This window comes from Anomalospiza imberbis, chromosome 16 (assembly GCF_031753505.1).
Source record: "Anomalospiza imberbis isolate Cuckoo-Finch-1a 21T00152 chromosome 16, ASM3175350v1, whole genome shotgun sequence".
Lineage (NCBI taxonomy): Eukaryota > Metazoa > Chordata > Aves > Passeriformes > Viduidae > Anomalospiza > Anomalospiza imberbis.
The window spans coordinates 16788733-16815891 of NC_089696.1; the positions used below are offsets into that span (position 1 = coordinate 16788733).

The 27159-nt window shown below is 43.0% G+C and overlaps 3 protein-coding genes across 22 annotated transcripts in view; all 3 read left to right on the plus strand.

Annotated features, from left to right (window-relative positions):
- IL21R (interleukin 21 receptor) overlaps positions 1-3747 on the plus strand; it is a 17748-nt gene extending 14001 nt beyond the window's left edge. For 3 of the 4 annotated variants that reach the window (XM_068207407.1, XM_068207406.1, XM_068207409.1), the window contains 3 exons: positions 577-673; positions 1496-1577; positions 2092-3747. In XM_068207407.1, the coding sequence (XP_068063508.1) occupies positions 577-673; positions 1496-1577; positions 2092-3006 (1094 nt within the window). In that variant the 3' untranslated portion in view covers positions 3007-3747. The remainder of the gene's footprint in view (positions 1-576; positions 674-1495; positions 1578-2091) is intronic. The other variant, XM_068207408.1, reaches the window with a different exon arrangement.
- Positions 3541-18068, plus strand: LOC137483923 (interleukin-9 receptor-like). 4 transcript variants are annotated; one of them, XM_068207413.1, is made up of 9 exons: positions 3541-3681; positions 11642-11732; positions 12124-12232; positions 13469-13662; positions 14354-14499; positions 14804-14978; positions 15223-15337; positions 16367-16451; positions 16939-18068. In XM_068207413.1, the coding sequence occupies exons 2-9, from the start codon at positions 11654-11656 to the stop codon at positions 17476-17478; spliced, it is 1443 nt and encodes a 480-aa protein (XP_068063514.1). In that variant the 5' UTR covers positions 3541-3681; positions 11642-11653; the 3' UTR covers positions 17479-18068. The 4 variants fall into 4 exon arrangements, with proteins under 4 accessions (XP_068063514.1, XP_068063512.1, XP_068063513.1 ...); XM_068207411.1 differs by lacking the exon at positions 3541-3681 and adding an exon at positions 5475-5782; XM_068207412.1 differs by lacking the exon at positions 3541-3681 and adding an exon at positions 9494-9512.
- Positions 18069-24427: 6359 nt separating this feature from the next.
- The window catches only part of LOC137483918 (3-phosphoinositide-dependent protein kinase 1), a 78206-nt gene continuing 75474 nt past the window's right edge, over positions 24428-27159 (plus strand). For 2 of the 14 annotated variants that reach the window (XR_011004676.1, XM_068207398.1), the window contains exon 1: positions 24650-24797. Coding sequence is in view for 10 of the 14 variants with exons in the window: in XM_068207398.1 (XP_068063499.1) it covers positions 24708-24797 (90 nt within the window). In the remaining 4 variants the exon portion in view is untranslated. Of the gene's footprint in view, positions 24534-24616; positions 24798-25131; positions 25220-25402; positions 25426-27159 lie in introns of those variants that run through there. The other 12 variants (XM_068207393.1, XM_068207399.1, XM_068207400.1 and 9 more) reach the window with 12 other exon arrangements.

A 27159-nucleotide genomic window follows, 5' to 3' on the forward strand; every position in this document is an offset into this window, starting at 1 on the left:
ACAGGTGGAGAGCAGCTACCAAACCGTCATCTAGTCAACACCTGTCTCTAATCAGCTGCACTCTTTCACTTCACAGATCATCTGTGGAGGTGTCCCTAAAGTAGGAGTCAGAACACCAGGGGTCTTTGTGGGAAGGAGCTGTCCTGCCCTAACTATGTTGGCTGTCTATCTGTGGTGCAGCCAGGTTATAGAGCTGATGTACTGCTCCTTTCATTGATGCCATCATCTCTGAGCACCCTCAAACCTGTCTTGAGTACTGATGCCCAGGTGACAGCCTCAATATCCCAGTGAGAGACTCTGGGATAGAAATTAATAATTTAGGTTGAAAAAGACCTCCAAGATTATCAGCTCCAACCTTTGACTGATGGTTACTTAATCAACTAGACCGTAGTACTAAGAGCGATGTTCAGTCTCTTGACCTCCAAGGATAGTGACTTCACCATCTCCTTGGGCAGTCCATTCCAATGCTTGACAACATTTTCCATTCCAAAAACGCTTTTTCCTCTCACCATCTCCTGTTTATTGATCAGGATATAAATGCAAGGTGAGCCTGAATTACCTTGTCTCTTTCTCCAGCAGTGACACAGACAGCAGGCATGGAGTGGCTGTTGCTGTTTGGTATTGTCGTGGCAATCATGGCCTCAATCACAACATTTCTGGCCAAACAGCAGAGGTAAGAATGCTTCAGGAGGCAGGAGTTAATGCTTTTATTCTATCTTGTTAAAGATGGGGTGTTCATACGCAGCCTTCCCTGAGTCTTGTATATCTATGGGTGGGCAGCTATGAGCCTGTGAGGGACAGCCAAGAATGGTTGATGTACTGGCTCATGTACTGCCCCGAGTGACCTGCTTTTCTCTGGGACTCTGCTGCCATTCAGCTGGCTGGGCCAAGATGGTGGCACGTGGGGATGAAGCAAGGACCACGTAGCCTTCTGAGCTGTTCTCCTGGTCTTGTCTGTGCTCTGCAGTTGCCAGATAGAGCAGTAGCCAGAGCTAGCTGCCCCTTTCCAAAGCTGACAGAGGTCCCTCAATGCTGGCTGGAGGCCTCTGTCCCTCTCAGAGGCTTCTTATGCTCTTGAGGAGATATGAGGTGCTGACATGGAGGAAGGCTGGGCTGTTGCAGAAATAGGGCTGGCACAGCCTGGGTCCACAGAAGAATTGTATAAGGAAAAGTTCTGGCCTGCAGACCACAAACCAGCTTAGCCTCAGTGAAAATGCATTTCTAGCATTTGGTGCTTTTCCAGGAAGGAAAAAACTGGAACCTCTTACCTTAGTGTGAATGTGTGTGTGCAAGTGCTGAGGTCTCACCTCTAGTGAGGTTCACAAGAAAGGCTATTAGATGGCTCTGGCAGCACAAAACATCCTTGGAACCTCAGCTCCTTGCTAACTCACAAGGCTGGGCAAGTGATTCCAGTTGCTGGAAATGGATCTGGAGATGCCTTGCTTTGCATTTGCAGTGTGTGCTTAACCCAAAGCCTTTTTCTTTTCTCTTCCAGCTTGTGGAAGAAGATGGCTTGCATCCCAGACCCTGCTCCCTTTTTCAAACCTCTTTATATGGCTCATAATGGAGATTTTAAGGTAATAATGGGCTACACAAGTGAGTGGAGTACATGACAAACTAAAAAGCCATTATGCTATCCTTAGCAAGGGATTCTTATTAGGGCAGTAGAAGGAGAAATCTATCTCAAAGGAATGCCAAACGTCTCCAGATACAAGAACCAGAGGTTTCCAGTACCTGTTCAGTGCCATTAAAATTTTCATGTTACATGTATACTCCTTATTCTCTGTAAGTGCTGTCTCAATGTGTGAGCTGAGTTCATGTGATTTCTGAAGTCTGGGATCCTGACAGGAGTGTCAGAGAAAACTGCAAAGCTATGCAAAGCTCTCAGAGCTAATTATTTTCAATTAATTCAGTTAGTTCTCCTGCAGTTGCCCATGTCTCATAGTAATAGCATCCTCCTGTTATATTGGAGGAGTCAGTGATTTTAGAGTTCAATTTTTGCCTCCAAAAGTGCAAGAAATTTGGTTATATCTGTGAAACCTCAAACCTTGTGATGCTAACCTCTCTCTCCCTACATTTCTTTTTCTGCAGAAGTGGGTTGGTGCATCCCATATGAAAATGACCTTTGATTTCTTTGAATGGGGAATAGTCCTTCCAGAAGTCCTAGAAGTTTACACCATGCATCCTTCCAACAGCACGCCGCAGGAAGAGCTGCATGAGCTAAGAAAGAATCTGTCTTGCAAGCCCTGTGTGTCTTGCCTGACTACCCCAGGTCATGGTAGCCAGTCACTGTGGTGTAGTGTAAACAGTAGTGGTGGGGCTGAGGACCAGTCATATGGGCACTTGTCAATTGATACAGTGACTGTGGCTGATGAATTTACATCTTGTAACTGCCAGTGCAGCTGTAACCATGTGTACAGGGAACACGAGCATGCCAACAAGGAAGATGATAGTGCTGGAGAACCCGGTTACCCCAAGGTTAATCTCGATGAGGAAGACAGAAAGATGTCCAGTGACTTGCATTTGGCTGATCTGAGTACACAGGACAAGATACTTGCTTCAGGCTCTGTGTCCACAGACCACCTGAGGAACACAAGTGTCCCAGTCAACCAGCAAGGAGAAAGGGCAGTGGAAGGAGGGGTGGGGAGCATCCTAGAAGCCCTTTGCTTGCAGCCTTATCAGTGGGATTTGGAAAATCCAGGTTCTCTACCTTCTCCTGATGGTGAAAGTGTTTCCTACAGTGAAGGCTCCTATGACTTCTTCCCTCACAATACAAGGCCTGGTGACAGTTATCCTTTGATCTGTGTAGATTTGGACACTATTGACAGTGGCTTTGTGGACTCAGACTGTGGAAGTCCAGTTGACTCTGAATTTGGGCAAAACAATCAGACCATTTGTGGGCCCATCCCTCTTGAGCAGGTGGGGCAAGACTTTACACGGAGCTACGTTAAGCAGTGGGTCTCCTGTCGCTCTGAGAGCCCTATCAGTGGGACACAGACAAACTGAGGACTGGATGAGTGTGGGGCCTTTTCCATAGAGTGCCAAGAGCAAACTGCTAGCAAAATTTAGAAGAGAAACAAAGTTTACTTTGTGTAAGCTGTATTGCATAAACTGACACCTGTTAGGTCCACAGAAATATGCCTGTTTCTATTCCCACTTATCCTATTAATGTCTCAAATTTGTTGTGATTGATTGTTCCTGAGTTTTGTTGGGTTTTGGGTTTTTTTTAGAATCATATATCAACCCTCCCTCGATGTCAGAAAAATGTCAGAAAAAAAAAACAACTGTACCTTGAAAATTATCCTTTGGCTTATATAGATATGCAATTTTTTTGCAGTAACCTTATAAAGAGTACAGAACTTTAAGTTATTTTCCCTGGTATTCTCAATGACTTAAGAGTTTGGCTGCACATGGAACCTCAGAATCATAACCCATGGCAGGCATGTTTGCTACGTTAAAGTTCCCCTACCTTTCCAAACAAAATGTGATGTTACTTTTCCTTCTATCTTTGGCTCTTTAAACTCAGCTAGTAGGCTTTTCTATTGAGTCAGACTCTCACCCTGCACTTTTCAAGCATTTTAATTTAGCAGCTTTTAGAATTTTGCCAAAATTATCGAAACATTGTCCTACCTGGGTATGTCTGCCACTTCTGCCTTGGACTTGCTCTGCTGCAGTTAACAGGTCAGTAGCACAAATTTTGAGCAATTTCTGCTAGCTAATAAAGCCAAATATGAAACTGCACTGTAACTTTGAATCTGTTTTTCTCTCTGACATCTCCATATCTCTGATTTGTTCAGGATAATTGTCTTTAAAAGTCACTGAAAAATAATACTGAAATTGGATGTGAAGACCTTCATCTTACATAGGCATAGTGCTACTAACCCATAGACTGCTTGGCTCCAGAAGATCATATCTTGAGAGAACCTTTGTGATGAATGATGCATGTTTCCAGTGTAGTAATAATCTGTTGTTGCTGTGATACCAATAAACTCCCTTCCCTCTCCCCTTCTCTTACCTGAGACTATAGGCAACCCCACAGCTCCCCAAATGGGAGAGAGCACTATAGTAAAGAGAAGATGATTTTTTTCATAGGTGAGTGTTGGGACAGTACTATATTATATCCACATCCTCTGGTTTGATTGTTCAGATCCACCATGGTGTTTGCTATATTGATTTTGGACCTATATGATTTAGTTTTGTCCATGCTGTTATTACTCCCTCAATACATCCCAAGCTCAATGGCTTCCTGGGTACTGCTCTAAGATATATTAGCTTCTTTGGTTTCTTCCCTCCTTATTTTCCATGTTTCTTGTCATGGGAGGTGTTGTCTTCATGTGCTGATGCATGCTCCCTGCTGCTACTGGTCTCTCACATGCCTTCCACAAGGCAGCAGAGAATCTCTTCAGCTCCACTGCCCTGATGAGCTGACTGCCTCACACTGTCCCATGAGGGCTGCTTGCATTGTGATTGTGTTGATGTGAATGTGTTCTGGACGGAAGCATTTCTGATGGTCTCAGCACAGTCTGCTGCAGCTTCATCTCACAGCTCTTTTTACTTCAGAAACTACACCATGGTAACTGACTGACCCCAGGCTGCTTAAGGGAGAAACTTGCTTATTTTTCTGGAGCCCTTTACATCTCAGTCCTGTATGCTCTGTTTCCGTTTGTATTGATGTCCCCAGAACTGCTGAAGAAACTGTTTCTGTTACTGAAACACTATCTGGCTGTACATCTGATACATGGTGGTGGTTTGGTGTTACGTTGGGCTGGAAATTATCTCTGTTCACCCTGGAGGCAGATTTAATGAACAAGTGTGTGACACAAGGGTATTAAAATAAGGGAAGTTGTTCCCTTTGAAGCAAGGTATAACAATTAAGCTTTTGGTCAGTGAGTTGTCACTGTGGTTGTGGAGGGGTTTGAGGTAGGGGGTTTTCAGTGCCTCTTAAGAGCAAACTGAAAATGTCCCTGATCTAGCAGTTCTGATTTGGAATTATTTTTTTCCCCAGGAACAGTAGGGTCAAAAAGCAGGTACTGCGAGAAGCACCACAATCCATTCTGATGTACCAATTTGGAAATGTCCATCTCCATTTCTGCATGGCCCCTGCCTCCCTGTCTCTTGGCCCCAGAAGCTGATACTGACAGGCTGTTACTCAGTCTGTTCTTTGACTGCTTCTCTCTCTCTGTTCTCTAGCACTAAACGCATGTACAGGACCAACGTGATGGATCCTGGCTGTAACACTGCCATTGCATCATTGCTGCTGGGCATGGGAAGATCTGTTCCTTATGCACTCTAGGATCAGGACAAGGAAGCACTGCAGTGGTTGTTTGCCTTTTCTTCCAGTGCTGCCCTTTGAGCACAGTGCAGCAATTGGCTGTGGAAGAAGTACAGCTCAGGGGTGCTGCAGGGGTCTGGGCACAGCTGGGCATAGGTCTTGGGTGGAAACAGTTTAGCCCCACATCCACACAGGGCTAGGAAATGGCTTTAGGCAAAAAGTTGCAAGCAGATACTTTTCTATTCAGCAAATTTCTTGGCCTTTTAAATGTTAACCCTTTAGCAGAAATTCCTGTTTCTCCATGACTAATGAGAAATTACATATATAGCTACTTTAACTCAATCTGATAATCAGAGCAGTTTTTCATTGGTTCTTGAGGTTATCTTTAAAATCAGGTACAGTAAGTTCTGTTTTATTATGCCACTGCTGCTGCTGCCTGATCATGAAACAACACAGCTTAAACTATCAAGGGACAGAAGCAAGGTGAAAAGTGACATTTCTTTTGAGCTGGTAAGACAGTTTACCATATTTCTGTTCTATGTATTCCAGCATGTAATGTTAGGGGACCTCTACTAAGCAAAATATTGAAAAATATTTTCTTTATCAAAATGTGGAATTCTATATTGTTTCTTGAACTAGGAACCTGAAGACCAGAAGTGTCTTTGCACTTTTGTTCTGATAGTTTGCTGAGCGCAAAACACCACTATTGCAATAATTCTGATGTATTGTGCTTGAAAGGAGGGCCATCTTGAACATCTTCTCTCTGACTGCAAGAGATGAATGTAAAGGAATCCAGCCAAAATTGTCCTCAGTGTTTGGGACTTTGCAGACATAAACATACTTATTTAATGTATGTGTATATATATGTGTGTGTGTATGAATATTGCTTTATTGCAGTCATCCTTTGTAGCAGCTTTCTTTCTGGGATCCAAGTATATCACATCTAAAAGTACGTGGCTGTTTGTGGGCATCAAATTGTTGGGAAAATGGCTCTCCAAAGATGGAGAAAAAGGCTTGTTATATGGAGTTCTCTCAGATAATCTATGCAGATAAGAAAATCCAGCTACTTTTTCCTTATTCCCCAGGATAAGTCTCGTGTGAGCCTGTTGTGCACATTTGATGTGTTTCTGTCAGACGTGCGCTTAGAGGCCTAGCTATTCAGAAGGTAGATAAGGTATCACTAATTTTTCTTAAAGGACCTACAAAAATCTTTTCTTATAGGCAGGGATGATTGTTTACAATGGGTACCCCTCCCATTACACATACAAGCATGACAGATTGCTCTGGAGACTCTTCACTTTGGGTAATCTTAGTGGATGAAGGGGTGTACCTGTTGGTACAGACATGCTATTGCTTGTCACTGTTCTACTTTGTAGGTGCTAGTCAGTGTCCTATCTTTCTTTAGTGCCTGTTGGTGCTGCCTCTGGAAGAGATATAAGCAAAGAAGGGATTATGGCCAAGGGAGAGCAGGTCATTTATGACTAGTTGCTAAGACGTAAGGAATGGAAACTGAGCATTCAAGGGTCCAGATCTGCTGTGTCTGCTCCCACTGTGCACCACTCGTATCACAGAATTCTGGAATGGCTTCAGTTGGAAGAGATCTTCAAACCCTCTGCCATGGGCAGCAACACCTTCCACTAGACCAGGTTGCTCCAAGCCCCACCCAACCTGACCTGGAGCACCTCCAGGGATGGGGTAGGAATGTCTTTTCGGGACAAATTGTGCCAGTGTCTCATTGCCCTCACAGGGAAAAATTTCTGTGCAATACCCCATGTAACCCTGGCCTCTGCTTGTTGGAAGCCATTCCTCCTTGCCCCATCACTACATGCCCATCTTCCAGCTTTCTTATAGCTCTTTTATGTACTGGAAGGGACTCTAAGTTCTCCCCAGAGCCTTCTCTTCTCCAAGCGGAGCAAGTCCAGCTCTCCTATCCTGTCTCCATAGCAGAGGGACTCCAGTTCTCTGATCGTCTCTGTGGCCTCCTCCAGACTTGCTCTAGCAACTCCATGTCCTTCTTAGGCTGAAGACCCCAGAACTGGACACAGTACTGCAAGTGGGGGTCTCACAAGAGCAGACTAGAGAGGTAGAATCCTCTCCCTTAACCTGCTGGTCATGCTGCTTTCGATGCAGCCCAGGATACAACGGGCTTTCTGGGCTGCACACATGCATTGCTAGACCTTGTCAAGTGTCTTGTCAACATCAGAATCTTGCTCTGGGAGCAAGAAGGAGCAAAACACATTTTGAAATTGTCCAGAGCCTGAAGCTTCTGGCTTCCTCTAAGATTCAGGTGAGCATACAAGATCATGTGAATGAGCTGCAACAAGAAAAGATTACATTGATTAAGCAATATTCCTTATAAAAAGGTTGATGTCAGAAGTGGAATAAAACCTAGAACTCCCAGCTGTCTGCTACAGGCTGGCATATAATATCATATGTATGAAAGAATACCCAAGCACATTGAAGAATCTTATGCACATATCTCCATGCAAAATTCTTGCTCATGCTCTTCTTATATGATACTTCATGATTTATCAGGCTTTTGTAAAACTGATCTTACTTGTAGCCATCCAAAAGTCAGAGACATAAAAATCGTATTTTATGTCCATCCCTTTGAGCCCATTACATTTATCTATACATTTCTTCTATCTCTCTTTCTCTATCTCATCAAGCATAAGCTTCTTGTCCCCACTTTTAAAGTCACTAACAGCCTCTTATCTTCTTGTTATCTCTCACTTCCCCATCTAGAAGTTAACTCTATGATGTCAGCCTCTACCTCCCACTAGATCATTAAATCTACTTCTCCTAATCATCCTCCATGCTACTGCTTACACATTGAAGGTGCTGCTTGCAATTCTCTTGGGCTACATCAACCTCATTCTTCAAGTCTCCCTGTAAAGCTCTGCTTTACAGAGTTTCTGAAACCTAGATGATATCTAGGCTACCCACATGCTGAGACTGTTGTCAACTGCTTGCACTACTTCCTCTCTCAGTGGTATCTGTGAAATAATTAATTTCACCTTATAAATTCTTATGAAAAAATGTTATCTTTTTATTTTGTGTTCAACTGAACCCCAAATCTGGGGGTAAATCCCAGAATATTAATTTCTGGTGATAGATTTAGCAATAACAGTTAGTCATCTGTCTTTCTGTTAATAAGCAGTTGAGAGCATTTGGAAAATCTGTGTTGTACAAATTCTGGTTAAAATTACTTTAAATTGCTTTTGGGAAGTGGAGACAGGAACCACAGGAGGGGAGGGGAAAGGTACAGATACAAGGCCTCATTTCCTTGAGCAGATAACAGGCAGAATTCTGCCCTGGAAACATACAGAAAGGATGGAAACACCATTGCAACCAGCTTGAGACCACTTTGGAAATCAAGGTCACTACCACCTCCTGGTGCTGATAGACTGTTGGCAGCATACCTGATGTATCATTTCAGGGCATCATCTCAGACATTTTGTCTCTTTCCTGCAGAATGAAGGTGGTTCTCCTTTCTAGTTCTCACACAGCTTTTCTGCCTTCACCCATAACTTTGCAGTGCTGCAGAAACTGGACATTAGAACACAAGAAAGCAGCAAGCAGTCTGGTCCCCAAGACATCCAGCTAAGTTGATTTGTCTTCCACTGCTAGAAGCTGCTGTAATTGTACCTGCACTGCTAGTACTGAGCTTCCATCTGAACTAATAGGAAGACTATAAGTCTTGCATATGTTTAGGCAAGAGGTTTCAGCCAATAAAGATAGTTCACCTTGTAAAAATTCTTCACTTAATTTCTCTCTAATTGTATCTACCTTCAGTGTCCAACTACTGGACTCTTTCCATCTTTCTCTCATAGATTTATAAAAGAAGAAAAGAAAATACTTTTCTCCTACCTGAAATCATCTTCTCATGTAAGATGCTTATGGCTGGTGTGAAATGACGACTTAGCCTTTCCTTTGGCTAAGTTAAAGAGATTTACTTGGTCTGTAATTGTTGCTTCCTGAGTAAAGTTATCCAGGACTAAATCATTCACACCTCCCTTTTCAGAAGCATTTTCATATTGACAGCAATTTTTTGTTTAAAGTGTTGATTCCAACAGAAGAAAATAATTAATAGTGTTTCAATTGCAGCTACATGTAGCTGCAATAACTTTTCTTTTAATTGATATGTATCCACAGTCTGTATGTTAGCTCCTCTAATTGTATTTTGTTCTGCAGAATCTCATTCAGCTGGTTATGTGCTACTTCCTGAAATTATTTTCTGGTAAGTCTTTCAGAATTCAGTGCTCCGTGATCTAATTATGACTAACGTTTATGGCTTCTAACACAAAAATTTGCATTTAAACATGCTGTATTTGTTGCCAGGAGAGCTAGACAGCCAGAAAAGTCTAAAACATTTCAAACACTGCAGAACTGAACAAAGAACTTCTTCCGTGGGAGTGAGGGGAGTTTATCAAATTAGTAGCAATTACCTGGAAACATTCTGTCCTGGTTTACTTATCTTGACCTAAGTTTGTTTACTTGTTTGTGTGCCTGAACAAGTTCTTGTAAGCACATGAATAATTCTACTTAATTCAGCTCTCTCTATTTCATATTTAGTCAGTATTACTGTATTTATCACAAGGACCATAAGCAAACCTGATTAGAATGATAAGCACAAGAGACTTCATGCCTCCCAGCTAAAATCAGCTAATGGTGACGCTTCCTCTCAACAACCCCCACCCTGAAGAAAGTCTGCAGCAAAACAGGATATTTATGAAAAAACCATAATTGAAGAGGTGGTGAAGTGAAAGCCAGAAATACTCCTTTTCTCTTGATCAGTTTCTGAAACATTGTAATTGTATTTTAATTCAGACAAGGGGAACTATAGACAGGCATAATCACATGCAAGTTATACATGGATGCTGTTGTCTAGCTTTGTGAAACTCATGAGTAGAAGAGTATTCTTGGTCATGGATCAGGTTGTTTAATCTCTTCAGTAAAACAATCCTAATGATTACTGTATCACAGCCCTTGCTAAGCATAGGCTTTTTCTCGCACACTTCTATTCAAGACTGCTTCAGATCCTTTGTTGGTTAGAAATCACAATATTATTCTATAGTCAGGCTATATACACTTGTTCCTGTGCTAATACTGTACTTAGTTTTTTTTTCCTGTCCTGACATTCCTTCCCTTTTCCCAGCATCTTTTGAAAGAGAGATCATAATCTCTGGCAAGTTTTGTTTGGGTTTGTTGTTTTTTTGGTTTTTTTGGGTTTTTTTTTCTTATAATAACTAACCCAAGTTCTTTTGAGACTGAACATTCCACCCTCTTGTTACCCTAGCTCTAAAGCTCAGTTCAGTGTCTATACTAGTCAAGCAAACATTGTTCCTTCAATATTTTTTTAACTTTCAAGAAACTGTTTTTGTTTATCCTGATTAGTGGTCTCTGTCTACAAACTCACTCCAAGTTTTCTGGTTTTCAGGCTCTTTGGAGCAGCCCTCTCCTTGCAGTGGTGCTGGGCTCATTGGTTGTGTTCAGGTAACAGCAAATAATGCAAACTGGAAATATATTTTTAAAACACCACATATTGCTAAATAGATCAGGTCCATATTCTTCATATTAAATGTTGCCATAAAATCATCAAATCAGAAACTTTTAGTGAAAAAATATAATTTTAAATTTAAACTTCATCAGGAGACAATTCAGAGAACTGAATTTTTGTTTAAAAAGAGAGTGAGCCCAGTATAAGCTTGTAGAGATGTAGAGTCCCATATTGCAGAAGATACTCTTCAAACATCCTTGCATAACCCTTCAGTGAATTGGGGTAATGACTAGACCCTAAGTATTCTGTATCTCCCAATGAGTACTTTGACCAGGATCATATCATTTATTCTCTGCGTCTGTTTTCTGAATACATGGAAATAACGTTGCTCCAGGAAGCCCCTGAGCTTCAAATGTCTGGAGGCTGAGAATGCTCAGAAAGGAACATCTATGCTCTATTGCTATGATTCTCTCTAAGCTTCTGGTTTTGACTAAGGTCAGAAACAGGACTTGGGAAAAAATGAACAATGGTTCCAACCCATTGTGGCTCTCTGCTGCTCTTAAATTGTCATAAACCAGATGACAAAAATGCAGGAAGAAAGAAAGATAGAACACCCACACCTTCTCCCACCCTTCATAAAATTGCAAGAATTGTAGATTTCCTTTCAGGCAGCTGGTGCTTTAGTGCAAAGTACTATTTACTGCTATGAGAAGAACAGTTACTATAGAAGAAATTTTATAGCTGAGTTGGTGCCCTCTCTGACAGATTCAGGATCAGCTTTTGTCAGGCTGGCATAAGCATGCAGCTAACGCTTCAATCCACTGGTAAAACTACCAACAAAATTGCTCTTAATGATTATTCTGTTCTAGATACTATCTGGAATGGGAGGAGTTGTGTGGCAGTTGGGCCTCCAGCTGTGCATTGCTGCTGCACTGCTCTTTGGTGGAGGAAGAGGGAGAGGTAAGAGGAGATCTGGATTAGGTCCACTGTACAAAGACAGGCACATGCCTGTGCTCATTTTTCATTCACAGACCCTTCAGTATGCAATCCAAAATCTTGTGGCCCCAGGAACCAGTACAGCTGGCTGACAATGTCAGGCCTAGGGGACTGAGCACATACTGGATAAGCTGAGCACCAGAAAAAGTGCAGCCACTGCCCAAGGTCCCTGCTCTAAGATCTTACACTCATCTCATGCAGTGAAGTGTGTTACAACGGAGTAAGAACATGATGAGGAAGATCAGATGCAGTGTCAGCAAAGGAAGTACTAGCAAGTAATGCATTTATTAAGTGTGCTGAGCAAGGTACCATCCAGTGATAATATGAATCCAGTTCTGGTCTCCTTCCTCTGCAGAGCTCTCTGGCAGCCTGAGCTGCCTGAATAACTACGTGACTACCGTGAGCTGCATGTGGGTAACGGAGAAGCCCATGGGTGATGGACCTTTCCACCTGCATTTCACCAAGTAAGAGCTGCACACCAAGAGCTGTCTGTGGCAGCCCCAGCCCTGGCTTGGACAGGACAGCACTGAGAAGCAGAGATGGAGCCTAGCTGTGGGCTTTGTTCCCTCCACAGCAGGAGACCTGTGGCACAGCTAGCTCTGCCACCCCATCACCCCAAACCTCAGAAGCTGCTCTCTATTGTGGTCCCACAGCCTCAGGGGCTGCAGCAAAGGTCAAGTGCACAAGGCTGCATGATCTCCTGTCAGCTGTGGTCTCTCCATCTGTTCAGTGAACCATTCCGGCAGGTATCTCAGATTAGAGAAACTTTTCTTCCTGGCCTCTGGGTCCCCATAACCTGGGAACTTCCAGAGCCCATCCTATGTAAAGCTGCCTAATCAACTTCTAATAATTTCTTTCCTTTTTGCTTAGAAATTAAATGCCTAGTGGTTTAATGTATATTAGTAAATATATAAATACAAGTCCAGTTTAATAAGAGATTTAGAATATTATCTGAATAGTTTTTCCTCTAATAGAAGAAATCAGGTGAATAGTTTTCTAACTGATAGGATAACTTGAGTTTAATGTGTTTAGGTTATGTAGAAACATTGTCTTGACCACCAGTAACTATGATATGAGGGTAAGCCACTCTGATGTTAGATGCCTCATATTCTGCTACAGTTAAGTAAAAAATAACTTAACTCATATTAATACTGAATTTTAAATCTATGGAAAGATGGGCAAGCTGATAAACGGTGATATCCCAGTTTCCTGTGGGATCACATGCAATGTGAAAAAATTGCTAATGAATAGCTAAACCACAAAAAGACAAAGCAAATTCAAACACATTTTGTTGTCAGTGTTGGTTTGTTTGTAGTGAAAGAGGACTTAATGTACAGCTTATTTTTACCTCTGTACTATGCACTTGTAACCAGCTGTCCATCCATTCCTTCCCCCTACCCACCTGCTTTCCTGCAATGACAGCAGCTCTCTCAGAGGGAGCAGGGAACAGCTACTGGATGCTATGTGCAACTCCTGTGAGATCTGGTGCTCTCAGCAGTAAGGTTATATGAAAGTGTCTTCTTCCTATCCAGCCCTGCCATCCATCTAGCTTTTGGATTGCTGGTTTGCTTGTTGTCTGCACTAAAGTGGTTCATGGTCTTCCAGAGTGTGGTGCTATGCTAAGGTGCCGCACATGCATAAACTGAAAAGCACTTAATTGTATGACTTAAAAGAAACTTTCAGCCTTTTCATTCTTCTAGCCTCTGGTCAAAGGGCCACAACGCCAGCTGCAAACTGACTGCCACAGAGAGCATGCAGAATCAGTACCACTGCACAATTCATTTAGCCAGCCAGATCTTGGAAACAGATGGTTATAGAGTCTCTCTCCAAGGAAGCTTCTTTGGATGTAATCAGACGTACGTGTCCTTTCCAGAGTACAATCCCCGCAAGCACAGTAAGTATGAACCAGGACAGCTGTGAGCTGAGGCTCTGCCCAGCAGCTTCAGGATAGGTCTGATATGCTGCCTAACAAAGGATGTCTCAAATATAGCAAGGGAAAACAATGAAAACAGTCAAGACTGCCCATCTGCAGAGAGTGCACTGTGTGAACTGCACCAGTAAGGATGCAGTCGCCGAGTCTCTCCATCCTGACTTTTCCCCTATTTCAGAGAGGCTGGTTCTGGAGCACCATTCAACAACACTTCTCATCTGCATCATGTTTTCTTGTGCCCTGGGTAATTTGCAGTTGGATTGCTTCAATTATTTGTTCATTTTGTAGTTTTATTTTTCTCTGAGAAATTATGTAATGAGGAGTCATGGATTTTAACTGAATGTCCCATGGCCTGGTACTAGAGGGAAATGGTCAAAACCTGTCCATATTTGTGGTATGTTGTAAGGGCAGAATGTGATATCCAAAGTGGTTCTTTGCTTGCAAGATTAGCCCTAGGGACTGCTGGAGTTATCATTAACTTATGTCAGATCTGTAGCTGTTCTGATGCTGTAAGCTAACTTGGTCTACTACTAGTGTTACTACGCCTTTTTACACCCAGCTTTATCTTCCATTATTTCAGTCACCCTAATATCATGCATTTTCTTTTGTGGTGTCCCAAACATGGTGAAAAAAACTCCACCTCCTCTATTTGCAGTAAAACTTGATCCACCTTCGAACATCCAGAGCAATGCCACTGCCAGCAAGTGCCAGATATGGTGGAGTGTGTGGAATGTGCCTTGGTACCTCACTGAAATTCTCCAATATGAGTTGCAGTATAAGGAGTACAGCATGTCCTGGGAGGTAACAGCGATCCTACCTTTTCCATTCGGTACAATGGCCTTGCCACTGAGCTCCACCAGCTGACTTAAGAAGGCCTTTCTTGTTTTCCATATTAAGGCTGAGAGATTATACATTAAACATCAATACTGAAGTTCAATAACTCTTCTTCTTATGAACCCTGTGTCATCATTCAGGCCCTCTTCTTGCATCTAAGAAAAGAAAACATGGAAAAGAAAAGAGAAGGGAAAAACCAACAAAAAGGAATATTTAAAAGACCATCCTTTTGCCCAATCTCATTAACAGCAGTACTTGTAATACTTTGCAGGTTGCATTGAACAAGACACTGCCCAGTTCACTGCCACAAGTAGAGCTTGAAGCCACAGAGCTCCACATTGGCATTGCTTACACTGCAAGAGTTCGCTGCAAAGTTTCTGAAAATGAGAATTCGTACCACAGTCAGTGGAGTGAGTGGAGCCAGATGACAGTGTTTCAAAGAGCAGGTACAAAGAATGTTGTTTTCATCTCATTTGATTTCTTTTCATGTCCATGTTCCCAACAAAAAGAGAAGATATGTGGTAAAATGAAGCTTTTCAAATCAGAGCTAGCTTTCTTCAAGTATTCATAGCCAAATTGTTTCTCTTAAGGCCTTTAGCTGCCTGTTTCATTTGCAGTGCTTGGTTATTTGGGGTTCTATCTTGACTTCCAGATTTTTGTTATAAATTTTTGTGCTGATTCTTTTCCTAGATGTCCCAAAAGTCTCTGAAAAGATTCTAAATATCAAAACCATGCAGTACTTATTAATTCCTCTGAGTTTTGGTGCTCTACTCTATTTATTCTGGAACTGCAAGCTTTCCTCAAGGTATGTGATTTTCAATAAGTCCCCCTTGATCTTTATGGCCTGAAAAGGGTAAATCATGAGTGGTTATATTCCTTTTCCTTCCTGTTTCTGCTGCACAGACTCAGTTATTTCCAAGAGGTCTTCTGACAATCTTGGAATGTGACATGTTCCTCTGCTGATGATAGTTAATGATGCACTATACAGTCCGTAAGGAGATCAAAGTGCCTTTGTGACTCCCAAATTTGGTTGAAGTCCAAGGATGATGGCATCTTGAAGTTAAAGAAATTTAAGCATATGGAAATACTTGAAGTTTCATGTAGATAAATTAAAAGTGCAAGTACACAGGAACCTATAAAGGGGGTTATACTGATGTCAATGCTAAGCTATGTGTGATATTCCTGGCAGGAGTCAGTAGCTGAAATACCAATATAGGTAAAATAAACTGATTCTGATTCATTTGAGACCAAGTTGCACAGAGAAAAATAGTGGTTTTAGAACCTTGGTTCAACAATCCTCTGCAATTTTTATTCTGGCAGAGCATAGGTACCTCTTTGTTTTTTACCTTGACATACATTAGTGTGCTCCATAAACACATCATTTTTAGAGAAACAGAATACACGATGTCCACAAGATAAAATATTTTTATAGGATAGACTCCAATAAAGGGGCAAGGATGTCTGGCATGATTTCTCTGTTTAAATGTAATGAAACTAGAACTCTTTAAAACACTTTCAGAAACAGTGGTTTAGATCAAGTAAGGTGATAAACAAATGCTTAAATAGCTCAGCATCTATAATGAGTAATAGACCAGTATATTAAGTTTGTGACATATTCCAAAGAAACTTATGAGACTGTGCTTCAGGTTAGAAACATTAAACGCATGCACAGGTGGCAGAAAAATAATTGCATGAGAAGAAGTCAGAAATTATGATGAGTGGGCTTCTTGTGCAATCTTACTAACATAAGTGGGGTGGGGTTCATCTAACCAGTATCATGGAGACAGAACACAGAAAAACTCTATATTTTTAAAGTGTTGTTTTCTCACTTTAGGGCAAAAAGCCTCACCTGCTTTAACATTCCCACACCAGCTGCTTTCTTTCAGCCACTCTATAGTTTGCACAATGGGAATTTTAAGGTAAGAAATAAATTTCATTTCTTTCCTATGACCTTCCATTCATGACAGGAGGATTTTTTTTTTTCTGGGATTAATAATTCTAGCTCCTGAGCAGAGTTACTGACACATGATTCTTCCTGAAAGTTTATAGTTTCTGATTTTACTGCTTCCACATACTAGCTAACCACCAGAGCTTCTGTCCAGCCTCTTGCTCCTTAGAGGTGGAACTCCTCCAAGTGGCTCCCAGCTCAGACTGAATGCAGAAGGTGCACCTTTTCAGAACCAAAGCAATACCAGCAGCTTGCATTGTATTCTGGTGGTGTAATCTTGTAAAAATTCTTGTAAAATTTTGTGAAATTAGCTGCTAGGTTTTTACCTTGTTATTCTAACTTTGCCTGTTAGATTTGCACTAAACATCTGGGTTATTGTGCCAAAGCCATTTAAAGAAAGAAAAGTTATTTTGGAATAACTATGCAAAATGACCCCAACTTATTGATGCTTTCATTAGGACTGGGTTGGACCGAATGAGGCTTGTAGCCAACTTGAAAGAGAAGAGGCCAGCAACTCAAGCAAAGTGAATGCAGATAGAGTTTCTGATCTAAACACCCAAGAACTGATTTCCCAAATCTCATTGAAACCTACAGGAAGCACAGATGTGGTTACTGCAGAAGAAAACTTTGCATTTGCCTCAGGTCCAAGCCAGCAGTATGTCCCCAGCAGGTACATAAGAGCAGAAGAGATAGAGATGTGGCCGGGACTATTGTTTGCACCAAACCATGCTGATGATAATGTTGGCCCGAAAATCTCTGAAATAATTAAAGACAACCTTGAGAGCCCTAGTGTTGGAAGGAATTATCCCTCCCACTCACAGCATGAAAAGGGTGACTTTCTTATGCTTCGAGAATCTTTGGGGATAAAAGATGTGTCCTTCAGTGGCAGTGACTATTGTACTTTGTGTGACAATGATACCACAGGAGGTTTGATTTCTGCTGAATTACTGAAGCTTTCTAATGGCAATAGTCATGTTAAACATCAGAAAGATCAGTGACCTTCCCTGAGGAATACTGCATACAAAGTTCCTTGTGCTCTCCTATCACGTCCCAACACAAATGGTGACTGTGCAGACAGTTTCAAATATGTATAATTTTAAAACACATCCTCAACTTCTGTACTTCAGAAGAAGACTGTGACTAAATCCCCTGTCTAGCAAATAGTACCCCTACAGGCATTCCCTAAATTAACCTCCTGGCTGCAAGATCCAGTAACCCTCTTGTCTAAGGAGGCAGCAGCAGACCTGCTGTTTTCCTCAGGAAGAACTATTATAGTTGTGTGCCTCTTGGAAGCAGCAGTATTTTCAGTGTGATGAACCATGATTTAAACTCCATCATTTTGAAAAAATATGCATGATTTTTCACAAAATCATGAGAAACTATTTTTGTTTAAGAAAGTAATTCTGCTTCTTAACATGATATTGATGAATTAAAGGGATTCCTGATTTGAACAGAATTTATGATTGCTGTGTTTAAAGAGAATCAGACAGTAGGCCTTGTTCTTTATTATCTTGAATGGCTGTAACTTTTTATTTTGCAATAACTAAGCTTCATGTACTGCTTTAACAAAAATTTATTTCAAGGTTAAGTGGCTGGGCTGATTTAATGGAAAAAGGTGAAAAATAAGAACAGCACAAATGACTTTTACTTAATCACAGAACAGGCCAGGCCCATTGCCTCTCGAGGGCTTCTATTATTTCTCCAGAATTCATAAGTCCTTTGCCTATCTGCACAACAGGTACAGCCTTTGTGAGCTGAATCTCTGGAGGTTTACTTTCTGCCCTAGACACAGAAAATCCTATATGTGATTAATAATCTACCAAGCAGTTTTCTGGAGTCTTAGTTGCATCTCTTAGATTTAATGGGCTCAACAGTTTTAGCAAGCATACTGAGATATGTACACATACATCCAAACTAGCTGACACATGTATATACACAGTCACATACATTCATTCCTTCCTCTTTGGAGTGCTTCCCTTGTCTCTCTGGTGAGAGCACAGAGTAGTTTTGACAAGGCAAAGAAAGGTTTCATAGAAGAAACAAAGTGGGTTGATTAATCCTTCCCAAAAAGTGTGCTAAACTGTTGTGAGCAATCTTTATCTGTGAGAAAAACAGGAACAGATAGAGGAGCTAACATCTGATTTGTGTGACAGCCACAGGAGGTGATAGCAGTGATTAGTTTTCAGTGTTGTAAGCAAAGGGCTTTTCTGATACCTGAAAAAATATCTCATTTCTGGTTCTTGGTGCTTTTTAACTTACAAAAATTATATTCAAGGGTGCTTCTATTACTCCACCACAATCTAATGGCAAGAGAAGAACATGATGTTGCTGTCATTAACAGTTGCTGTTATTTCCCCAGGATAAGAAAATCAGTAAAACAATGCCACATACCTGGAGGATTTTGGTGATCCCAAACTTTTAGACCCCATAGTGTAGTTTGATGTATTGTCCCAGATTTCAAATCTTCAGAATCTGAGGGATGCTTTCTGAAATTGTTAGATCAATTGTATCTTAGATTCATCAGATCTTGGCAGCCCTTTCTTATGAACATGTCTGCACAGAAATATAACCATTTTCATAAAATCTTGTTTTTTTAATAAGGTATTCTGTACCAGTTGTATTAGCAAAATGAGAGTGGGAACAATTATATTCAGATATGAGTAAGGAGAAGCAGGTCAGGCTTCTAGGAAAGGGAGAGTGCCAAACTTCATTAATAGAGAAGCAAAAGAAAACTGAGATTGAATGTAGTCAGAAATTGCTTGAGAGAAATGAAAAGTCAAAGACCGTGCTGCTTGTGTCCATTAGGGCAAGATCGGAAGATTATAAGAACTGAGTCTGCAGATGATGACAGGCTGATGGTTAAAAGGCTGAAATGATATTCCAGCATCAGCAGTTCTACAAGTGAAACTCTTAAAAACTTTTAGCTGCTTATGCTTTTGTGGAATTACTTTAAAATATTAGTTGTTGCAGCTAAAAACAAAATGCCTCTTCTTTACAATTATGTCTTTGAAAAACAAAGCCTCATTTTTATTCAGCTTCTGAAATACTACAAATTTTCAAAAAAAGCAAACTATAGCCTCTCTCCTTTTTTTCTCCTGTCCTTTTTTGTTTGTTTGTTTGTGTGTGTGTGTGTGTGTGATTTTTGAGACTGGTATTAGGTTCAAGCTATGGTTTTTCACAGCTTCTTCCAGAATCTCTGAACTATTCTAAGGCTACTTTTGCCTCTAAGAGTGATACATATCCTTCAAGTGGAAGATAGAGAACTACAGTCTAATAAGGAGAAATAATATTGGCTATGGTCAAACCTGTGAAGCCTTTCACATCCTGGGACTACTGAGTGCATGCTATATGTATCACCTGCAACCAGAACAAAGTAGACAGCATTTTCTCCTTTTTTTTTCTCTTGAGTTTTGCCAAAAACAAACTATTTCGGAATATATTTAAGTAGCGCTTGTAAGCCACTAAGGAGCTGGAAATGTTCTGTGACAAAGATTTTGGTTTAATTGTAGGTATTATTTTTGGTGTTGTGTTTGGGGGTTGTTGGGTTGCTTTAGTTTGGTTTGTCTGTCTCACCTGGGACTTCTACTCACATAAACTGCCCAGGACATGGGAGTTCTATTTAGCCTCCACCTAGGTCTGAGGGTTCTGTTTTTGTGTTGCTTCCTGTATGGCCCCTGGGCCCGGACTTCAGGTAGGTTATATTTGGATAGCCCCCTTGGGTGGATGTGGCAGTGTCCCACCTCCCCAGGCAGTGTCCCCCCCTCCCCGGGGCAGTGTCCCACCTCCCCGGGCAGTGTCCCCCCCTCCCCGGGCAGTGTCCCCCCATCTCCGGGCAGTGTCCCACCTCCCCGGGCAGTGTTCCCCCCATCTCCGGGCAGTGTCCCACCTCCCCGGGCAGTGTCCCCCCCTCCCCGGGCAGTGTCCCCCCCTCCCCGGGGCAGTGTCCCACCTCCCCAGGCAGTGTCCCCCCCTCCCCGGGCAGTGTCCCCCCCTCCCCGGGGCAGTGTCCCACCTCCCCGGGCAGTGTCCCCCCATCTCCGGGCAGTGTCCCACCTCCCCGAGGGCATTGTCCCCCCATCTCCGGGCAGTGTCCCCCGCTCCCCGGGGCAGTGTCCCCCCATCTCCGGTCAGTGTCCCACCTCCCCAGGCAGTGTCCCCCCCTCCCCGGGGCAGTGTCCCACCTCCCCGGGCAGTGTCCCCCAATCTCCGGGCAGTGTCCCACCTCCCCGAGGGCATTGTCCCCCCATCTCCGGGCAGTGTCCCCCGCTCCCCGGGGCAGTGTCCCCCCTCCCGGGGCAGTGTCCCCCCTTCCCCGGGCAGTGTCCCCCCCTCCCCGGCCTAGAACGATGCCCCTCGGCGCGTGGCCGCCCCCTGCTGGCCGGTCCCGGCCGGTTCCCCTCGTGCCCCCACAGGCAGCGCTCACTTTCCCCGATTCTCTCCAACTGCCTCGCATCTTCCTGAAGGCATCAGGCCTAGACTTGGATATACTTATTCAACTGCATCTTCATTTGTTACATGAAGAATGAAATAAGTACTAGCTGCCGTTCTCCAATTCTGTACGTCATTACGTGCTAAAATAGTATTTATTTGCAGTAACTCACTATTAATTCATTACGTAAATTCTGGTGCCCTGTAGCTTTCACATCCTATTTCAATATACTGCTAGCAAAGTATTATTTCAGAGTTTATATTAATACATTTGCTTTCTTTTTTGAAGTGCTTTACTTTGCACTCTAGCTATTTCCATATTAGAGTGTATGTCAAATATATCAAAACATTTTTCCTCTTCATTTTTGTCTCCCCAAGTGACTAAAATCTTTCCCAGAATAATATCACAAATCTTGTATTCATACTTTCTATTTCATTACCAAAAATGATGAAAATATTGAATCAGACCAAGTTTGAGTCTGGAATGCCCCTTGAAATGCCATTCCACTTCAACAAAGAACTGCTAATGGTTAGACTCAAACGCATTATCAAAAAATTTAATAATTCATTAACAAGATTAGCTGCTACCATTTAGGTCAACTAGCTTCCTTAGTATTCCTTTAAAATTGAACTGTGTCAAAAATCTTAGCAAATTCAAATTACTACCTACCCTGTCAGCAGCAAGTAAACTTTCTTGTCAAAGATAGAAGTTATATTGTTTCTCTGTTTATCCACTTGGTGTAGCATTATTTTGAGCCTTACTTTTCCTACATTTGAAGTTGAGACTCCAACATTCTGAAGTCCTCCAGGTTTCTTGAATGGCTTCTCTGAAATAACTTCTAACATTGCAGAGACTGCTTCAGTTATTTACATTTTGCTTGGGTTTTTTTTTTCTTTGGGGTTGTTTATTTGTTTGGATTTGGTATTTTTTATTTTCTTTCATCTTCCCCAAAAAATACTTTAGGGCACATTTCCTCTGTCACTGCAGAATTTAACACACATGCTAAGGACTTCAACTCAAATTTCTTGTGTGCTATTGTCTTGTTGAAAAGAATAATATTATCTTCATTGTTAAAACTAGATTGTTCACTGGAAGAAAAAGGTGTGCTCTATTCCTCAATCCATTACACATTACCATCCACTCCCTTTCCTGAACAATAGCAGGCCTTTACTCTCCCTTTTTCCTAAGACTGATGAAGAAATTGTAGATGTTGTGGTTGTCCCCTTTTCTAAATTATTTTAGTTTCTCAGTTTGTTTTCAACTGAACAGGTGATAAAAATATCTACTGTCCAAGTTTTCCAGCAGATTTGGTACCCTAAAGTCTGCCAGATGAAGCCATTGAACTCTACAGCATTGTCGTCTCAAAGGATTACATATGATATATTGATATTTCGTGGCTTTAAATGCTATTGTGTGCTTTATTACCTCTATTTTAAAGGCACCATTTGCTTTTCTAAAAATAAAAATGTTACAGTTTGCTGATATTAAGCAGCAGAACCTAGCAAATTGCCTATAGTGATGCTGTTGCCTGATTTGTGTTTGCCTTGGCTCATACATGCTGGAATACACATATATTCTGTACAGATGACCCACGGCCCAGGGAGGCTGAATCAGAGTATCACATGTGCCCAAGTAAGCCCTGCTGGAATAGGATGTGAGCCTGCACACAACTGTCTTGACACACACAGCTTAATTGAGTAGTCATGTAATATTATTGCAAGTCTGACTTTTTGGTTCCTTCCTTTTCTTTGTGTTCACAGCTCTTAGCAATATGATGTCTGAAATAGCTGTAAACTTGCTGTGTATGATCCACAAATTTTACTAGTTTTGTGATGAGCCTCATACTTTTTGAGCCTTATAAAAGTATCCAAGGACATAAATATAAATCCAACTGCTCAAGCAGCCGTGTGGATTATGATGATACTGTCTAGTTAGACCCAAAACTGTAAACAGAGGAGAGAAAATTCTTATCAAATCACATGGAAAAGAATCTGCCTTTTCTCCAGGCTAATCTCTTTGAACTCACATATGTGAAAACCATCAGAGTGTCATTCAGTAGCTACAAACACAGTTACAGCACTACTGCCCCAAGTCACACAAAAGCCTTTGGTACTCGGCAGAGTTTCTCGAGAGAGGCCTAAAATATAGATAGTCTGAATAGCAAACGTAGGCTTACAATAAACCCCCCCCACACACACATCCACTGCTCCATGCATCCAACCTACTACAAGATTATGATCAATTGTTCTACTCATCTGCAGAAGGATGAGAAAACTGTCATACATGAAAGCTGGTTTAGGTGGCTTTTTAAAAAAATCCTTATGAAAAAGTGGATCAACCCTGGGACACGGCGGTTACCCTGGCCCTCCATGCCACCCCCACTTGAAGCTAAATATCTGTATCTCGCAGTGACACGCGGAGCCAGACTCTAAAACTCAGAGACAGAGTGAGTTTTAAAGTAGGTATGTTTATTCGGCCGGACGCATGTGGGACATTTCCCAAATACATGCGTGCCCCTTGCTTACACACGTGTTCTTTTATCCCTGGAGTGTTACATATGCATTAAGTTTCCCCATGGGTCATTTCCTGGCTCCCCTCCCTCCCCGCTCTGTATGCTAATCAGCTTGTCGGTCCTCTGCGCCTGCGCAGCTGTCTCTGGTGGTCGTCCCAGGCTTCGGGGGTCGTAAAAGGGATGAAGTAAGAATGGTCTTCTTCAGGCTGACTTTTCGACCCCACTGCTTTGCACATGCCCATTGATTCCTTGGCCACGGTCCAAGCCAGGGGCCAGGATCCATCTGTTTCCAGAACATAAGGAGCCCCATTTTTCAGTTGTCTTTACACCCTGTGTCCTGTTTTCCATATACATTCCTTCTCCTTATCAGGTCTCTCCTTGCTGCTCTGCACGTAGTCTCTTCCTTTCCCATAGGCCAGGATATGGTATATTCTCACGTAACATAAGGATGTGGCCCTAAGCAATATCCATTATTTTATATGCCTATTACTATTCAATACCTTCTAATTTCTATGATTAATATCTTCTAGTTCTAACCCCATGTTTCAGCAGATTCAGATGTTCAGTAAACTAGATGGTCTTTTCCTGCCTCATCCTTTTGAGTAATCCCTCACAATTCTAGGAATTCCTTGACAAACTCAATTTGCTCGCTGTAGTGTCGTCCACCGCTGGCCCGTCCCTCCCGGCGTCTGCGGCCGGCGGGCTCGCACAAGGACTGACAGAAAGCCGCTGACGGGCACGGCGGGCCCGACTAGACCGCAGGGAAAACAGCCTGTCGGAACTGGCGAGGGACCGCGGGTGTTACGCAGAGGAGGCGGGTTCTCAGGAGCGAACACCCGCGCTGGAATTGCATTTATGACACACCTGAGTTCCGAGCTGTGCGCAGGGCGCGGCACCCCCGGCCGCCCCGCTGACGCCACCGTCCCCGGCTACCGCGGCGCGCGGCCGCCGTAACACGGACCCAGCCGCGCGGGCCGGGGGCGGGGCTGCCCGCGGCCCGCCCTCTCCCTGCCTCGGAACGCAACTTCCTGGGGGCGTCACCGCACGACTGCGCATCCTCTGGCCTGCTCGGGCGCTGAGGCTGCCGGGGGACGCTGTGGCCTGGCCCGAGTGTGAGTAACAGTCACCGCCACCAATGAGCGAGCGCACTGCGCGGAAGACCCGCCTACGGCGGGGGGATTGTTGTGGTGACGTCAGGGGCGGGGGACGCGGGCGCCCCATTGGCTCAGGTTGGGCCGAGCGCCTGGCGCGGAACGGGTGGGGAGCGGCCCCGGTCCGGGCGGGCCATGGCCAGCACCGGCAGCCCCCTGGTGAGTCCGGGCACGGGGAGCGGCTCGCGGGCCAGGCGGGCCATGGCCAGCACCGGCAGCCCCCTGGTGAGTCTGCCCGGGGCCGCGGCCCTCGGGATGCTGGGGGAATAAGTAGGCCCGGGCGTGAGGGCCGGCCCGTGAGAGGTGGCCGCCCGTGCCGAGCGCTCTGGCGGCGGCGGGGTCGCGGTGGGCTTTCGCAAACGGCCCCGCCTCCTGCGCCCGCTGGAGCAGGGCGGGTGAGCGGGCGCTGCCGCCCGTGGGGCCACTCTTGTCTCTGCTGCTCACGGTCCTTCTTCCGCCCCCCCGCTTCTGGGTCGCCGCGGGTCTCGTGGGAGGGCTCCGTTCTTCCCCGAACGTGGCCCGTTCGCGGGAGGAGGTGAGGCCGATGGTGAAGGGGCCGCACCGCGGCCTCTCGCGGACCTCCGTTTTCGGTTCCGGTACGGGGCGTTGGCGTGGCTATGCCCGGCCGTCTCCCGACGGGAGGACAGGTATTGTTGCGCTGTGAGAGCTATCTGTCACTCTGTAATCGTTTTCTTCTGTAGTAGGAACAAACGCTTGAGGAACATCGCGAGGGTCACAGTAGGACGCCGGTTCAAACGCAGTTGTTTACATTAGTCTGACAGCGTAAACTCGGTTTGTGTGCAGTGACATATCTAGAAGATGGAGTTGTAGCTGGTATACAGACGTGGTAATGGTAAATCTTCTTTTGTGTTGTCAGTTATACAGTTCAGTTAGCGTAGACATTCCCTCATGAAAAGAAAAATAATCTAATCACCAGCTTTCACTCGTGTTGGCAAAAGTACCTGGCAGTGATATGCCCCTTATCCTCGTGTGCATGCTGCTGTGCTTTTGGGTCTTGTGTTCTGTCAGTTGCAAGTTGCCAAGCTTCATTCTGCAGCACTTAAAACCTTTTCATCAGTTCAAATTGGTTAAGGAGGGTTTTCTGTTGAGAGCAGCACAGTAGTGTTGATCCTTGACATGCTGCTTCAGTGTGCTCTCTTCATGCTCAGTGTTTTTTTTCATCAGGGTGTTACACAAAATCATATTTATTCACTGACGATGAGAAGTACTGTGTGAATAGCTCTACAGAGCACATAAATGCTACATCAAAGACTATGAGATAAACCATTTTTTTATTATCTTTTTTGGGTTCTTTTTCTCAAAAAATACTCGCATTTCTGTTCCTTTTCTATATACACGTTAGGTCCTTGCCCATAAGAAAAACATGCAGAGAGGGGAAAAATTAAGAACGCAACTGATGATTATTTAGGTAAAAATTAGGATATTTTGTCAGAATAATTCTTTTTAATTCCTTCTCTTCCATTCTATTTAATATTTTCCTGGTCAGGTGAGTGTACTGACAGGCAGTACCAGATACAGGTAGCCCAATTCAGCTAACCTATTTGTAATTCAGATGTTTTCAAATATGGGAAATCCAGTATTTCTGAGACTGAGCAAGTTACTGTTAATGTTTATGTGATGTAGTTAATGACATAATGAATTCTGTGATTACTGAATTGTAGATGCGTAAGAGGGATTAGGGAGGGGAGGTGTGAATAGAGCACAGCTTTGAAAGGAATGTTCTAGCAATTCTCTGCCAGTACAGTTTTCTGTATTTTTGTATGCACGGACAATTCCTAAAATGCTCCATTATTTTCTAAAGACGTGACATAAGGAGGGAGTTGTACTTCTAAGAAGGCAAGTATTTTAGTGCAGCTTTAGTTGCAGATTCCAGTGTGGTGTTAGTTATTTGCTGTTGATCTTATTGTGAGTATATTGGGTCTCAAACCAAGAAGTGCCTGTCCTCTCAAAATGAGGAGTCTGGAAGTATGGTAATCAACATCTTCATTTGCAGCAACATCTTCACTGGACTGTTAAGCTGCACTAGCAATTATTAGATTATACCAATGCTTCTGACCTGATAAAGCCTATAGTGTATCATGGATCTGGCTGAACAAAATTGCTGGATTCTTTTTCTTCCCCCAGTGGAACTAATATGAACTACACTTTTCAAAGAACTGGGCTCACAGAGCTTACACAGAGTATGTTTTGCATCTATGTTAAGAATTAGATTACACTATGTTAAGAGTTCTGTTTGTAGTTATTTGTAGGTGTAAAACTTCCAGATACATATGTAGGGAAAACCCTTCAAGCCTGTCTATTTAATGTTCTCTTCTCCTTGGTTTTCATCATAAAGCCATGACTAGTCTTTATCATTCATGTATGGGCTTTTAATTGGGATAAGTTTTCAGTAAATGTTCTAGGCATCAAATCCCTTACCAAAGCAGGCTGCAGGAATAGAATATAGTAGAAGACATGGATGTTGAAAAGGTGCTCAAAGGTGGAAAAATCAGAAGTTTTAAGAGGAGCAGTTTTATATGCATTCATCTTTCTAACATTAAAAGTTCTTAGACCTAGTGGAAAGGAC

What these genes read in the sequence shown, in the direction of transcription:
- LOC137483923 (XM_068207411.1), top strand. Translation starts at nt 5,690, where the DNA reads ATGCCACTGCTGCTGCTGCCTGATCATGAAACAACACAGCTTAAACTA. An exon ending in GTACAATCCCCGCAAGCACA is followed by an intron (nt 13,663 to 14,353) that starts GTAAGTATGAAC and finishes CTCTATTTGCAG; the next exon opens with TAAAACTTGATCCACCTTCG. An exon ending in AGTACAGCATGTCCTGGGAG is followed by an intron (nt 14,500 to 14,803) that starts GTAACAGCGATC and finishes AATACTTTGCAG; the next exon opens with GTTGCATTGAACAAGACACT.